The following is a 16122-nucleotide window of genomic DNA, read 5'->3' as shown; positions in this document are numbered from 1 at the left end:
GAAAAGGAGCAACTTCAGGCTGGGACTTCTATCAATCTATCTATCTTTAAAGTGTGCAAATAATTATATTCCTGTTGCACTGTCATATTATGACTCTGTGTCTTATGAGTGCAGAGGTTTGCTGCTACCTGACTTGATGTTTTTGTCCCTGCGTGTGAATATCCAACTACCACATTCACCGCTTCCCCTGCACTCACAGGGGTCACGGGGGTGCTGGGAGTCTATCCAAGCTGTCTTACTGCAAATGTGGGGTTGCACCATGGACAAGTCGTCAGTTCAGTCAGAGAACATGAAGAGAACTTGGGTCAAGATTCAATTCACTTTTTTCCCTTCAATCATACTGGACTCCTCAAAGACTATTTTCACGTTCTTTTTGTCCAGAATAGCCAAGAAGAACAGAACCATATTACTGTACCACCAGTCTGATGGACACACGCGCACACACACACACACACACACACACACACACACACACACACACACACACACACACACACACACGTCATAATTCTCAGTTACATAAGGAAAACAATAAGCGAGGTTGTGGGTGAAGGCAATCAAGTACTGATTGAAATCTAATTTTAAAACCAAAATACAATTTTGGTTTTAAAATGCTACCACTTCAAACAAAAATCTGTTTCATGTTTCACTGTTTCAGTGACAGCAATATTCAACAGATAGCCTTACATAATCAAGCCAAACCACCTGTGTGCCTCTAAACATTGTGCTGCCCCCGACATTAAGGCTTGTTTACATTGCGACTGGCTGCAGGCTTGACCGACTGCCCCGACATGCAGCCAGTCAGCTGTGTAATCTAATTACCAGCATCGCCGGTGCAGACACGGCGGCCCTAATGAGACAATTAGCCTCCACCTTTTTAAAGCTTGGCTCCACATCAGCGCCGAGTTCTCCATAGCACACTAATGGCTCCATCAAGGACCCGCCCTGACTCAGGCTGCAGTCTCTGGTCAGTTCCCACAGCAAGTTTCTGTGGGAACTAATGGTTGATGGTGGCGAGGCCTAGTCAAGGTTTAAGACAAGACAAACACAGCATGTTCAGCAGATACGGCGAGAGATTAAGCAACATTCCCACCGAATGATCGCAGCAAAGACGTTTTGTGTTAAGGTCCCACATTGTGCCTAAATTCACATCATTGAAAAAAAAAACCCCATTGAACTGCAGGAAACTGCATTTTAGCCAACAGTGTTTACAACCTCACGTTTTGCAAGAGGACAAAAAAACGAGCTGCATTCATGACAAATCCTACAATGCAACATGTTCAGTTTGCTCAGCTCAGACATTAGATTTCCTACTTTTGTACATTGCAGTGTGCATGCATTGCTGAGAGAAAGTGACATCTAATTCCTCTGCCATCTCTATTAAAAACAATCTTGCAGTAAAGCTTTTTTTGCTGCCTATTGTGGCTGCAGCTTTGCTCAGCTGGTGACAGACTGAACTGATGAGCACATTTGTCCTCAAAATAAAACATCACAAAGGCTTCAGGAAGCAGCCTTGACAAATGCTTAATTCAATGCTCCAGAAATCTCATTGTTTCTGCTGCAATTCCCCTGAGTTAGCCTTTCAGTTTTCACTCCACTCACAACAACACATGATGAAAATGTGTTTTTGCACCACACAAGATCAAGCTTTTGATTCCCAGCTCTTGGGGGAGGACAGAAAGGACTGACTCTGTTCTCGGAACTCTTTTGTCCAAATGTGACCTACATTCTCAAATGCCAGCAAGGCAGCGAGTCCAGAGAGAGCTGCAACCAAGCCAAAAGGGAAATCGATGATTGAGATTAATCAGACGTATTTGGCGGAGCTATGATAGGGATTTAACTCAAGCCCCCTGGTGGACTGGTGATATGCTTAAACGGCATGAGTCAGAGCCTTTAAATATATATTGCGGCAATCAAGTTTTTCCAGTTTTAAAATACAAATGTCTTGTTAACAGTCACTCAGGAGCAACAGTGAACCTCCAAAAAAGACAATTACTCTACTATTATAAAACATCATCATAAAAACCTTGAATCCCCTTAGATACTGTTCTATGACCCTTGCAATGAAGGTCCCGGAAATGTCCTGAGATAATTCCTCTCTTTTTTTTTCCATGTCACTGAATATTTCCTGCTGTCTGGCTTTTCATCAGGCCATGAAAGAAGAGCATGAGGAACACTGGTGATTGTGTGCAATCTAAAAGCTAGGAAATCAAGCTATGGTCGCGATAAGAAGAGAGATTGTCCTGCACAGCTCAGAACTTCACATTGTTAATGGTGGTGTCATGAAGGAAGTTAATAGAAGAATAATCATTAATTAATTGTTTAAAAGTTTGGCATTGTGATTTGCTGGATGTATACTTCATTATTATGTGTGGTGGAACCTCTTGTTCTCCTATGGTAGCTATAATTGCTATAGTGTTACCATGAGAACAGTAATAGTTGCTCATCATGTGCGGTGCCTATAAATAGACACAGAGGCAGCAGCAGATAGACAATAAACCTACAATTACACCATTAGGTTAATAAGTACAAAGTCAAAATGCTTTAGCTAGAATATTCTTGACATGGTTTAAATTACACTGCAGCAACTTGTGTTTAGACCTGTGATTTATTTTCTTCAAGTAAATATGATCGTATGAATACTTTTGCAAGAATTATAACATAGAAAGTTATTCTTTAATATGACTGAAATACAGTCCAGTGAAGTACTGGGTGCAAAGTTCTAATAGGGCTATTATAACGACTTTGACCTATTTCTTACAGTAATTACAATAATACTGTAAGTCAAACTTGAATACTTTCACGAAACACCAGTAATCACCTTTTCATACACCGTGACGACCCCCGCACCTACATACACCACCACCATCTACTTAGGACACGTTTCAAGCCATGGTCGGACCCTTAAAGCGCCGTCTCAGATTCCAGCAGCCTTTTATCTCCAAATCTTTTTGTCCCCAGTAGATTTTGTGTCCAACATTTAAAGGGCTGCTCCTCGGTTGGCCAGCGCTGTGAGCATTGCGACCGACGTCACCACAAATAGCTCGCCAGCCGCTCGTTTTGGCAGAAGAAGAAAAAGGGCTGCAAGCGGAAGAGGCTCGAGATTTGGTTTCGGATACCGCTCGGCGTATGGTCCCGTTTTTTGGTTCCCCCTCTTTTTTTAAAAAAGGAAAAAATAAGCAAACATTTTTTTTTTAAATAAAAAAAAACATCCCTTGAACAATGTCCACCCCGGCAAGGAGACGCCTTATGAGAGATTTTAAAAGGTACCGTAACGTTTATTTTGGCTGCCATATCCTCTGTTTGTGTTTGTGAGCTAGCGGCGTTAGCCGTTACGGTTAGCTTATGTGGCTTAGCATAGCTCTTGCTGCTGATGATTAAAATGCAATTCAAATGCCACTCTATCGCTTTTTGTGTACGTGGCCCGATTCAAATGTTCAAATGTTCAAATGTAGAGTTGACAGAGCTAGCTGGCAGTGGTCGTATGTCGCTTCACATCCACTGATGCGGTGTGAACGTGAGTGTTTGTCAACCCTGAGGAAATGCGTTTCTCTTTGAATTTGCCTTGTCTGCGGGTGCCGGGTTTCTAACAAGGAAGACAGGCTGATTTTTAAATTGGCTGTGAACGTGGCCCTGTGAAATATCCAGCCAGCATCTCTGAACTGAAGTGGCCTCCTTTGGACGCTCGGTCTGTCACCAGTATCCCATCGTTAGCAGTCAACGCTGCGTTCAGATTGTGTTGCTAACGGGTCGCTGCTAATTACAAGCAGACAGCCAACACACTGGTGTCGGCTCCACTGTGGCAGCAACGTGGCTCGCAGGTGTTGCAACAACTCGTCTTTGTGGTGGGAAGTGGGGTGTTGCATCCTAAGGTGTGTGCCTGCGCATCTCCATTACTCGTCTTGAGCCAGTCACGCCATACCTGCTTATATTATTATCATCCCGTCTGCGGTGTGAAGGCAGCCAGGTAATGTTTGGTCCCAGGGAGACTCACACCTGGCACGAGGCTGCGTGTTATGCGTGCCGTCCACAATCTGGTGTCCTCCATATGGCATCCCCGAATTACCTGTTTGTGCCATTCTGTGTCTCACATACACACACACACACACACACACACACACACACACACACACACACACACACACACACACGCTAACAGGGGATACACTCTCACAGCTGTCAATGGAAAACAAGATCCTAAGCCATTCTACTTAGAGCAGCCGGCAGCTAAGGTGTCACTGTAATTCTACTCCACTGTGCCAGTCCCCCAGGTGGTAAACGGCAACACACACACACACACACACACACACACACACACACACACAGGCGAGGAAATAAAGACACAATGGCACATTCCTGCATCAGCTTGTGTGTCCGTGTGCCAGGGCCCTGTGGCTTGAACTCAGCTTTGTGTGGTTATCAGGCTTTTGTCGAGCGTCTGCATCAAATTATTTGCTCAGCGAGTTAAGTTGCCACTGTAAAACGGACATGTTTTGTCCCGATTTCAGTCCACTTTGTACAAAGGAATCGACTGATATCCTAAAATGTATCATACCACTGTTGACAGTTGTATGCGTGAGCTGCACATTTTTATCCTGGTACATTTGTCTAAGATAAACCTTGACAATTCAGAGAAACTACTAGAAGGATGTTTAGTCGGTTATGTTTTACTTGGATAATTAAATGGTTTGATCGTCTTTTTTTTTTTTTGACAAACAACCCCCCCCCCCCTTGCACAGAGATGAGGGAAAATAAAATCTGCAGTGTTTGCTTCAGACGTCCCGCTACTTCCTCTAATCTGCTGACTGGTCAGTAATCCTCAGTTTCCAAATGAAGTAACATATCTATTGGTCTAGTGGAGAACTCGTATGGCGCATCCCTCCATGGGCAGCCCAGCTCAGGCAGATTAAGTTAAAGGAGGTTAATTGCAGTGGGGACGTCTGCAGCGAGGGGACGTAGCTCCACATGTACACATAGACACAGGAATCAGTCTACCATTAAAAAAAAAAAAAAATCTCAATATAATGTATGTATGTGTATATATACATATTCATTTAGTAATTATGCCATCTTTTATACCAGGTGTAGGGTTGTAGGCCTAAACAGTCTGTGATCATTTTTGGATTTGTCCTGCACACACTGGTAATCTAAAGCAATCCCTTCGATTTGTAGGTCATACATTTATCAGCACCCCACACCCCGCGCTTACTTCTTTCATTGTATGCACTTAAAACAAATTGATGTCAACTATCACTCAGATTTCAAGCTTCAAGTCTTGCAGGTCCGTCTTCATTTTCTCCTTTTGCTAAAGAACTTACGCTGAACCGTCATGAATCGGTTCAAACTGGGAGTCTGAGAGAGACGACAACCACACGTGCATTGACAGGAAACCGTCCAGCCACTCCTCAACTTTAGACGATGATTATAATTGTTGGCTGGCGGTGCCTGGCGTGAGACAGCGGGATGGAAATTGTGCCGTAAGATGTTGCGCAGCCCGGCTGTCGGCTGAAGTCACGGCGGTTCGGCAGATCGTGTTGTGACTGATCATCGTCTTGCAGTGAAAGTGTTCATTAAAACCCACAGACTGGCGCTCCCCCTCCCTGTCGGTCATCTGTTGCCTTCACTTACGTCCAACACTTAATGTCGCCTGCGTGCCGCCTGTGATATCCTTTATCTGTTTGTTTGGATTCCCCACCGAACATCCCTCTTTTCCCCTGTAACACAGTGTTTCCTTTTCCCCGTCTCCTCCAGACTTCAAGAAGATCCTCCCACCGGTGTGAGCGGAGCGCCGTCGGAGAACAACATTATGCTTTGGAACGCTGTTATTTTTGGGTGAGTCATGCTCTAAATTCAACTCCTCCCTGCCGTCTTTGCCGCTCCACCGTTGGCTGTCATGTCCCGCCAGATCACCACCCACCCTGCCAGAGTGGTTTTAATATTTCTGATTGCGGCTCTGAACTAGCAGGGAAAATGCACACGTAGAAGGTGATGTGAGGAGACCTTTCGGGCTGGAGTTGCTGGATTGAATAAGACGGTGGAGCAAGCAAAACAAAAAAAAAACACCTGCAAAATAAAAGATAATAAAACAGAAATATCAGCGGCCCAGTGCAACATCTTAAATATTTTGCAGGGAATCTTGTGCGCTGGGCCAGTTAAAACTTGATATAGACTAGAAATGTGCAACGCTTTTCACCTAAATTGAATGCAGCTGGAATTTGTCAGGGTGTTTTGCTTGTATGCTACTTTAAGAGAATCCACGTTGACACAAACAAGTGTCACATGGTGTCTGAAAATAGACAGTTTCCTTGAGGCAGGGACGGTAATGCTCTTATTTTGTTTAGTTTTTTGTTTTTTTGCTGGTAGCAGTGAGGATGTTTGAAATTTCTGGCAATAACTCATCTGTGTCTCTGTTCCTCTTTTCATTCCAGGCCCGTGGGAACACCGTTTGAAGATGGTGAGTTCTCCTTCTGTGCCTCATTTCTTCTACTACGCCCGGGCTCACCGGGAGCTCGTTGAACCGAGATCTGGATGTTCTCATGCATGGAGATTGTTCTTCTGTTCCTTCCATTCTCCATTTATCCGCTGCAGCCACACAGGCCGAGTGTTTTAAACCAGTGACCCAGTTATCTTTAGCGCCATACCTGTGATGATATTTTAGGAAATCCCAAGAAGAAATATTTTCCCTGTGTAATAATTGGGCTAATTGATTCAGTGTGAGGAACACATTGATGCTGACTGGAGACTAAATAAAAGATAAAAAAAAAATAATCCCAACACAACAAAGTGCATAGTCGGCTCTGGATTCAGTCGCTCTCCAATTCAGGGCTGCGTGACTATATTTGCTCTCAGTTACCTCACATGGCAACTTGGTTCAACATTTACCACAAGTTGACGTACTTGTGAGAACCTCCCTGAGCGACGCTGAGGCTGATAGTCTGCCAAAAACCCCCCAGCTTGTAGCGTCTCTGTTTCAAGTCAAAGTGGCTCCTGAGTCTTCCAGACACTTGGACGACGCGTCACTGCAGCCTGCTGACATGTTGTTGACTCGTTGTGTCTGTTGTTTTATTTACTTTTGCGTACATGGCCACCACATGCTGTCTTTGCGGTGGCGTCAAGTGGAATTCTTTCCCTCCCTGAAAGTCCACAACGGTGATGTTGGCTTACAGACTGTCACCAGATTCTCTCTCAACGGAGAGATGAGTGGACCAGTTTCCTTTCGACTCGGTGAAGTCATATTTACTTGACAGGGAGCTAAACATTTTTTTAAATTATTATTTAGTGCATAGGGGTCAAACTCTGGCCCGCAGTGTCATTATACTTGGCCCGCAAGGCAATACTAAATCACTTAGAGCTGGCCCAACTGGTTTTATACAGTACATGTCCCGCTAATGCTACAAATCCCAGAATGCTATTCTGATAGTATTCTGGCAGACAATTTACATTAACAGACCATAATTAACATTTTCTTTATGCACCTTTTCTTGCTACTCCAAGGCAGGGACCTGAATTGTCGCATGTTCATTGAAGGATATTATTATTATTTAATTGGTTTATTGTTGTGATTTTATTTTTTAGATGTATTATTAGCCCATGGAAAAGGGCTACTGGTGACATTTAAATCAGAAGGCTGCAAGTAAAAAAGAGGCATATGATTTTTATTTACATTTAATTTATTTCAATGTTTTTTTTCATTTGAAATTTGATGATGCAAGGGAACTTATGGTGCATATGAACTGATTTAGTGTACAGTATTAAGCGTCGCTTGTTCCATATTCAAAACTTGATTGGGTCCATATGAAAAGGTTCACTGTTGTGTCTGGAGGATGATTTTCTTTTCAAGAATGTGGGCCATTCTGTGTGTTTGAGTTTGACACCCCTGATTTAGTGGGTCCAGAATTTGTCGTCCTGCTCCATGGTGTTCACGTATCCATGCTTTTCCTTTCTCTGTTTTTGCTCCACCCTTTCTTGCTTGTGATTGTCAGCAGTGGGCAGCGGGCCGTGCTGACTCAGGGTTCATTGTTTTCATGTGTGGGGCCGCTCCCTCCTCGGTCGTCCCTGCAGCCGGCGGAGCCGACGTCTCCTCCTTGGCTGAGGGATTAGTTTCCCCTTCCAGTCCAGCTGGCCGTATTTTTAGCAACCCCAATTGTTTCCCGTCTGCCTTCTCCCTCCCCATCGATCCCCCACATTTGTATTCCCTCCATGGAGAGACACCGTGTCACCCTCCCTCGCTCACCCTCTCCTCTCTCTCTCTCCCTCTCTCTCTCTGGCAGGGACATTTAAGCTTCTGATAGAGTTCTCTGAGGAGTATCCCAACAAGCCTCCCACGGTGCGCTTTGTCTCCAGAATGTTTCACCCCAACGGTAAGCACAGTTTCCGCCCAGACAAAGTCACCATCAGATGAATGAGTGTGGGCTGTGATCGCCTGGTTTCACCGCTGAGCTCCGTCATTAAAGCTGCTACTGACTAAATGAATAGCAGCCACGGCAGAAGCACAAACATTCCCCTTGTTTTATTCTCCATCTTCTGCCTCTGGGAGGATTGTGGTGTTTCTTGTTATGAACTGGAATGTAAACACAGGCAGCGGGCGTCGTGTGCTCGTTACACCCTCGCTGGTCTCTGTGTGGAAGTGAAGCACCCAGGTGCAGGTGTTAAAAAAAATTGTATATAAAAAAATAAATAAAATAGAAACCGAAGTAAAAACAAGAAACAAGCAAAAAGTGTTTCTCCAGGTTCGAGCATCATCTATGTCTACTCAACTTGTTCATGCAATAATAATAATAATAATTGTAGCCCCATGTACCATTTTGTGGTGTCACCTTTCAGTGGTTGTCTCTCTCTCTCCTCCCCAGTTTACGCAGACGGCAGTATATGTTTAGACATTCTTCAGAACCGCTGGAGCCCCACGTACGACGTGTCGTCCATACTCACCTCCATCCAGGTGGGTCATTTTTTTACGATCAAGAATGTAAAAAACATATTTCATATTGTCAACATTTTGCTGGACTTGATGTGCACACGTGGCTACCTGTGTGTTGTGTTGGTGCAGTCGCTACTGGACGAGCCGAACCCCAACAGCCCGGCCAACAGTCAGGCGGCACAGCTCTACCAGGAGAACAAGAGGGAGTACGAGAAGAGGGTGACGGCCATCGTGGAGCAGAGCTGGGTGGACGTCTGAGAGGCTCCACCTCCCGCCCCCCTCCTCTCCATCGGCCCCCCCACCCCTGTCCATCGCTCGCTCATTTTTACCTCATCGAGACGACGACGACGGAAAAAAAAAAGAGAGAGCAACTTTATCAGAAGAACTCAAGTGCCACCCTGAAAAAAAGGAATAATGAAACAACCAAACCACAGTGGACATATAAAACAAACATGCTTGCCAATACATTTAAGGAAAACCGGCGAGGGGGAATCAATCTTATGTTTGTGTTTCCTTTTTTTTTTTTTAAATGCATGATGTGAAATAAGTTATTGCTAACAGAATTTGTAATATATCTTTGTTGTTTGGATGGATTGATGCCATTAGTGTTTTGAGTTTTACCATTTTTTTTTTCTTTACACCATTTTTTTCCTTTTTTGTCATGTCTGCTGGTGTGCACCAGTGGGGCTTTTTTTTTTTTTTTTTAAATTATAAATCTAACCCCCCCCCCAACCGAGTTGGCAGGTCAACCAACTGATCAGAGCAAAACTCCTGGCTGAACAACAAGTATGTGGGCAGGGGTGGGGCACCTCTTGTCTTTACAGTGGTGGTTCTTAAAGTCAGCCGCAGGTGCTGCTGATCAGCCCCGACTGCAGCATCTTTGTTATTTTAAGAGACACTGTCGGTTGAGCTCACAGACAGCGCAGGTTGCAACAGCGCCAACTTTTGTTTGTTTTGTCTCCCTTGCAGCAATGAATCACGACTCGCTGGCCAGAGCAGCTCTGAGCTTCCCTTCTTGTTCATTTCTGGCCCCAGCAAGGATATTGCTCAAGTAGATATAAACACCTGGCAAAAGGAATCGTAAAAACAAAACATCAACATTGTGTAAAGTTTCACCCCAGGGATTTTTTTTTTAAATGGAAATAAATCTTACTTTTAGTTTGGTCAGTTTTAATTAAAAAAAAAAAATAATAAAGCAAACAGGAGGTAATGAAGCACAGAGGCTGTGGCATCAAGGACAAACTGGGGCGCTTTTATCTGAAAGGAGGTTTTACTTTTGTTTTCTAAGTGCATATGAGCAGTGAACGTGGCAGCACGGTACTGCTGGGCTCCTTGGCTTTGGATGTGGTTTTAATTTGAAGGTCTGTTCTTATCATCACGGCTGAAGGGGGGCACAGAGCACACAGATAAAGCTGTTGAACTAGAAACGGTGCCAAGTTAAAACTTCAGATGACACGTGGTGGGCTCTGTTCTTTGCTCTGGTGGAGGTTTTTTTTTTTTCTAGTTTCAGTTCACAATCCACCTCCAACTTAAAGAGAAATACTCAATTCACGAACCAAACCATGTGATGCGCTTTGCTGCCTGTGGCAGAAGTGTCAGATGTTTTTGACCCGACTCTTAAAATGACATAGCTGACAAAAGAAACCGACAGGAAACTCGTGTGGTGATCACAACTGCTTGTCACATGACGTTCTTTGGAGGCTTAAGTTCCCTTCATGCCGTCTAGTGTCCCCCATATTTAATTTTTTTTTTTTGTATGCGACTCCTGCTTAAAAGCCCACTTCAGTAAAACCCCACTCAACTGTGGCTAGAGTATCTATGAAGGACAACCATCATCAGACGAGCTCCTCTTTTATCAGACAGTAAAGGTCATCGTGATTTCACCGGAAAAAAAGCTGAAAGGATATGTTATAAAATTTTGTGAATTAAACAAAAATTAAACAAAAAAATGTATACTTATAACGATACGCTGTATAAACATAATAAAACACATTTTTCAGACTTTGATCATCTTTGTTTTTTTATTTTATTTGTGGGACCTGATATAAAAAGTAATAACTAACAGTTAAAAACAATGTGTCATCTGTAAAAATAAAATAAAAATCAATGTATCAGTTGCACATACACAACAAACTGGCTCTTCAAGTTGCCACGGTAAAAAAAAAACACAAATTACTTCGTGTTTAACATCCAGGATTAGCCTAACTTGTATTAACTAAATATTGTATACACTTTACAAAGCAATTTTAAAAAGATAAAATGACAAAATCAGATGAGCAATGAAGCTCAAATTGTTGCAATACCGTCTTCATGCTTCTGGTAAAAAAAGAAAGAAAAAAATAATGTTTTTGATGTGATTGTGTCTATTGTACGCACGCCAGACTGTATGCAGGTATGTGAAATGTAACTTGATGTGCTACGAGCCCAGCTTGTTTTGAAGAGACACACAAGTCACTTGGTTCTCCAATCCCAGTGACACCGGACCAGAGGGGGTGATGGGAGTGCACGGGTCATCGTCCCTGTTATAGAGACAGGTGAAGGAAACATCAGCAACTTCCTCTCATGATTCATCTGGATATACAATGTTAAGGTAGTTGAGGAGTCTTAAATCTTTTTTTTTTTTTTTTTAATCTCTGAGACCAGTTTTGTGATGGAACAGGAATCTGCCAGGGGGGGGGGACTCTGAAGAATCAAGGTCCTGTTACAAGGTTATGTACAAGTGTCACTCAAACGATTTAATGCAAAATGCTATTGATTGATAATCAATCAATCACATGACGCGCAGATGAGTGTGATTTTTGATGAAATGAAAAATAAGAAATAGAAGAGAGGAAGTAAGAGCTGGCCTCTGCACACGAGATGAGCAACGCACTTGTAACATGGGAGAAATGTCTCAAGGATGTTGGGCTAACAATGTGTGTACTTTTGATGCCACACAAGTCAAAGTTTCGAGGACGTGAAGACCGTAAAAGGCCAGGTGAACAGGGTTGGCTACAGAATTTATATCTTTTTGATTTGATCCTCCATCTTGGGAGGCATTGTCGTGGATCTAACAGAACATACAGGTGAATGTGTGAAGGCTTACCTGCTGCTTCTTGACAATCTCATCTCTGGTCTTGAAGACGGGGGCGTCCTCCACCTCGATGCCTTCCGCCATGTCCCTCACCTTCTCCAAGAGCTCTGCGCTATACCTGCCATTTGTTGGAAGGAATCGCTGTCAATTAGGTGATAATATAATAAACTGCAGTCGATTACTAATAACAATGCACCATTATGGTCTTTAGTAGCAAAGCAATAATGGGTTCCAGGCATTGCAAAGAGAAAAATGTCAGTGATTAATGAATGTGAGAAAAGAAAATTCCAAAACAAAGAAGTGCACCACTATCTTTGTGTTTTTCACACATAGATCTGATATGCAAGCTACAGTGGGTTTTTTTTAAGCTGACGTCAGAATCACAGTCAGATCAATGCCATATCCTTTATTTAACCAGGTAAAAACAACAACAAGTAAACATGTGCAATGTAAACCTATAGGGGGCAGCAGAGGGTAAGATTTTGTCGAATAGCACGAAGAAGACTAATCACACTCAAACATATGCGAGAAAGGTTCGTATGAAATTGAGCCATATGTACTTTAAGATGGCCAGTTAGACCATCTGGAAAAGTCTAATAACACAATAGTGCACATTTCCAGAAGCCAAACAACGCTTTGACGCCATGTTTGTTGTGTCTGAGTGGATGATGGACCTTTTAAACAAAAACAAATCTCCCGCAAACAAGACAACGTAACTTATACCACAAAATGCATTCAAGTAAATAGTAGACCATAGCTTCTCTTGGTTTTGTTGACGCACCGACAGCCGAGGAACACATTGTTGGCCCAGACCATGGACAAGGAGAGCAGCTGGTCCAGCTGCGGCGGCTCGAAGTCGTTGAAGTTCCGCAGGATGAACTCCCGGCGGGCCTGCCAGTGTTTTTCGCTCTCCCAGTAACCCCGGTACGTCTCCGTCTGCTCAGCCACGGCTCTGTTTTGTTGGAGAAACTCGTCCACGTCCAGGGAAGACATCTTGCCAGTGTGCCCTCTAGGTAAACAAGGAAACTTCCGGTCCGGTTCCGCAAAGAAGGAGGCGGAAGTGACTTCACAGGCAATCACGGTTTTAGCAGCGCCCCACTGCGGTACTAGCGAATCAGAACCAGAAAGATAAGGCTCAGGCGAGTTTTGTTTTCCGCGCATTAATTCACGTTTTCACAGTTGTAAATTTGTTGTTCATCCGTGCGTCAAATGGGTGACATACGCAGTTTCAAGAAACTCTTGACAGCCTTTGACTTACACCTGGCGATATGAATCAATAAATGTATTTTGCTGTAAATACCCCCGTCCCATAAAAGGGTTAGGGTTGTTTTTTTTGTTGTTGTTGTTGTTGTTGTTTTGATATGTCAAATACAATGATCTTGTTTTTTTTTTCTTCTTCTTCTTCTTCTTCTTCTTCTTCTTCTTCTTCTTCTTCTTCTTCTTCATTCTTTTTTTTTTTTTTTTTTTACACACAAATATACAAAAAATAGAATATGCATTCAGTCACATTTATACCTGTCTGCAAATCCCCCAATACAAACACCTGCGGCACCCCCAGAGTATGTTCTCCTTTGGGCAGCTTCCAAATCACACAAACCGCTGCTTTATGGAGTGGGCCAAAGCCATTCGTTTTACAGCCTTGGTCAGTCAGGTTGAAATACGCACACCCCTGCTGGAATAATACACTGTGTCCCAGCCAGCTCTGGCAGGAAGTTGCCCCTGATGAGTCACCTAATGTGTGCTTACTCAGGAGAAAAGTGTAATTGGGGAACGCACAGACAACAGGTAGCCCTTTCAGCACGGGGTCCTGGGGGAGTGCCAAGGCAAGAGGATTAACCTTGGCTTGCAGAGTGACTGAAGATGTGGAGGTCACTGCCAGGAGACTGGGCCGGCCATGAGGAACGGCTACTGCGGATCATTATAAACCTGTTTGGGGGTGTGTGGGAGATAATGAGCCACCCATGTCGACGCTGTAAATCACGCCGCTCCTTTAAAAACACTCACTCTGATATACAGCTGGGTTTTAAACTGGCTCTGAATCATTTTTATTTGTTTTTGTCTTGTTTTTTTCTTTGTGTACATCCTCAAGTTGTTTATTGGGTTAGCTGGGCTTTATGGAGCAAGATACTGGACAGCTGGACGGAGGGATGAGTTTGTTTTGTCTGCTGGCAGAGGAAGAACACAAATGACCACCAATGTTTATTCAGGGCGAAACAATGAGCAGTGCCTTTTGATGATGCTGAAAGATGGTGCCTTGATGCAGGAAGGGACTTTAGCTAAAATAATGTTTGTGAAACAAAACAAAGGTCATGAAGGAGAATCTGCTCGCCGCTGTTTTGTTTTCCTTGGCACTGCAATGATTTTATTGTCATTCAGAAGAGGTTGCTTAAAAAAACATCTTTGGCTTGGGGACCCGAACAGTCCCAGACTAATTAAATCTAATGTCTCTGACACATCGCTGTGTCGGAGCAGCAGGGCTTGTGTGCACGCGCGAACACACAGACACGCGCGCCCACAAGCATGTGCACGCACACACACAAGCATGTGCACGCACACACACTGCTACTTCAGCTCCTAAAGTTTGACCCATCTGTTAAAAAAAAAAACCCAGAGGATATGCACAACATCTATGGGTCTAATTGCAGCTGACATGGATGTTCTGGCTCTGATATAAAACATGAATTATTTTTTTTGTCAGCCCTGTTTCTTCATGCTGCACCATCAGAAAACACTGTCATGTTAGTCTACAGATATTGATCTTGTTGGTTTGTGATTGTAAATGCAACCATTGTCATGGAAAAGGGGTGTAACTCTTGTCAACGTTTGTGATGCGACAGCGACTGCTTCTAGAAAAAAAGATTTTGTGTTCTGAGACACTCTTAGAAAAGGTCAAGGTGTTGGACACTGGCGGACTTAATTGGAATATTTCAAATCAAACCCTTTGCAGTTCCCAGGGTGATGATCTGTTGCTAACTGGGATCAGTTGTAATGTATTTTGCAGTTGATTTGTTTTTTTCATTTCTGTCGCTCCAATAAGAACAGCTATTGAGCTATTGTGGTTTTTCTTACACGCTTTATCGCCACGTCAACATTTTTTAATGACGCTTAACCATGTTGAATTGTTCCACTGTTTTGCCACTAACTTCTAAGAATGTTTTGAAAATATGAGGTCAGAAAACTGTCTTTTATTGTGAAAATGCTCCTTCATCTCCTTTTAATGGACACTGTAACATTCAATCGGTGCAAAAACAAGTCAGATTTTCCGAGAACATATAAAAAAATTTGTTTTCAGGCAATGCAATTTGACCTCTGAAATAATAAAAATAAGAGATTTTCCAGGGGAACCAATAAAAACCAAAGCCAGCTGTCAAAGCCAACAATGGCAGAGACGCAACAGCAACAGACCAACAGGAGGCTCAGGCTGTTTTTGTTGTAAGGTCTCACATGAAAACCTTTGAACCAGTGTGGTCTTTTTCAAAGCTGTTGTCGATGCCGTGTTGTGTTTGCGTCTGCCAAAAAGAACGGACTCGCTATTTGAAATATGACAATTTGACCGCAGACTATTGGGAAACGCTCCGCAGCCCACCCATCTGGAGCAGCAGGCAGATTAAAACGATCCACGATTCTTTTCTTTCTATTTTTTTTTTTATCCAGATCTGTGTGGATCTGCTTCCTCGACAAACAATCTGTGCATCTCATCAGACAGGAAATTGAATCACCCCACATTAGAGAAAGAGCATGGAGAGGTCACTGGCGGTTTCCACGAGTCAGGGGGAGAGAGGGAGGGGTAGATGTTGCCCACCTTGGTGGTTTTGGAGGGGAGGCCGAGGTGCTGCTGCTCGCATTTGAATGTGTGCCAGTGAAGTCCTGTGTCCTTCACTGTCTCATTTCACTTGTGTGCAAAACAGCACGACGCCCTCTTATTCCCCTCCACCCCTGCCTTCCGCTAGCCCTCTTCATGTTCTGGATACCAAATCCTCTGTGAGTGTTCTGTGCAAGTGCAAAGCCCGCAGAGCGCGATACATGGAAAAATGTCCTATTTGTTCATTGGGATGACCTTAATTTTAGGGGCGTGCCTCCTGGCTTCACGTCTGTGCGTATTGACCAGAAATTTCAGACGCTCGCACAAAAC

At 43.5% G+C, this 16122-nt stretch overlaps 2 protein-coding genes across 2 annotated transcripts; one reads left to right on the top strand and one right to left on the bottom strand.

Moving 5' to 3' along the window:
• The first annotated feature begins 3026 nt into the window (after window positions 1-3026).
• ube2b (ubiquitin-conjugating enzyme E2B (RAD6 homolog)) lies at window positions 3027-10924 on the top strand. Its single transcript, XM_076031914.1, has 6 exons — window positions 3027-3266; window positions 5752-5832; window positions 6429-6454; window positions 8271-8360; window positions 8850-8938; window positions 9047-10924. The coding sequence occupies exons 1-6, from the start codon at window positions 3223-3225 to the stop codon at window positions 9173-9175; spliced, it is 459 nt and encodes a 152-aa protein (XP_075888029.1). The 5' UTR covers window positions 3027-3222; the 3' UTR covers window positions 9176-10924.
• Window positions 10100-13034, bottom strand: cdkn2aipnl (CDKN2A interacting protein N-terminal like). Its single transcript, XM_076031912.1, has 3 exons — window positions 12772-13034; window positions 12003-12108; window positions 10100-11436 (listed from the first exon to the last, which is right to left on the bottom strand). Exons 1-3 carry the CDS (start codon window positions 12981-12983, stop codon window positions 11428-11430), a joined length of 327 nt encoding a protein of 108 aa, XP_075888027.1. The 5' UTR covers window positions 12984-13034; the 3' UTR covers window positions 10100-11427.
• Window positions 13035-16122: the final 3088 nt, after the last annotated feature.

This window comes from Nelusetta ayraudi, unplaced genomic scaffold (genome assembly GCF_046127955.1).
Source record: "Nelusetta ayraudi isolate G7.1 ecotype Tasmania unplaced genomic scaffold, CSIRO-AGI_Nayr_v1 ptg000033l, whole genome shotgun sequence".
NCBI lineage: Eukaryota > Metazoa > Chordata > Actinopteri > Tetraodontiformes > Monacanthidae > Nelusetta > Nelusetta ayraudi.
The sequence above is the reverse complement of the archived record's forward strand: the minus strand, read 5'-3'. Positions and strand labels throughout refer to the sequence as shown.

What these genes read in the sequence shown, in the direction of transcription:
- ube2b (XM_076031914.1), top strand. Translation starts at nt 3,223, where the DNA reads ATGTCCACCCCGGCAAGGAGACGCCTTATGAGAGATTTTAAAAG. An exon ending in GGGAACACCGTTTGAAGATG is followed by an intron (nt 6,455 to 8,270) that starts GTGAGTTCTCCT and finishes TCTCTCTGGCAG; the next exon opens with GGACATTTAAGCTTCTGATA. An exon ending in CAGAATGTTTCACCCCAACG is followed by an intron (nt 8,361 to 8,849) that starts GTAAGCACAGTT and finishes TCTCCTCCCCAG; the next exon opens with TTTACGCAGACGGCAGTATA.
- cdkn2aipnl (XM_076031912.1), bottom strand. Translation starts at nt 12,983, where the DNA reads ATGTCTTCCCTGGACGTGGACGAGTTTCTCCAACAAAACAGAGCCGTG. An exon ending in AATGTGTTCCTCGGCTGTCG is followed by an intron (nt 12,109 to 12,771) that starts GTGCGTCAACAA and finishes AACAAATGGCAG; the next exon opens with GTATAGCGCAGAGCTCTTGG.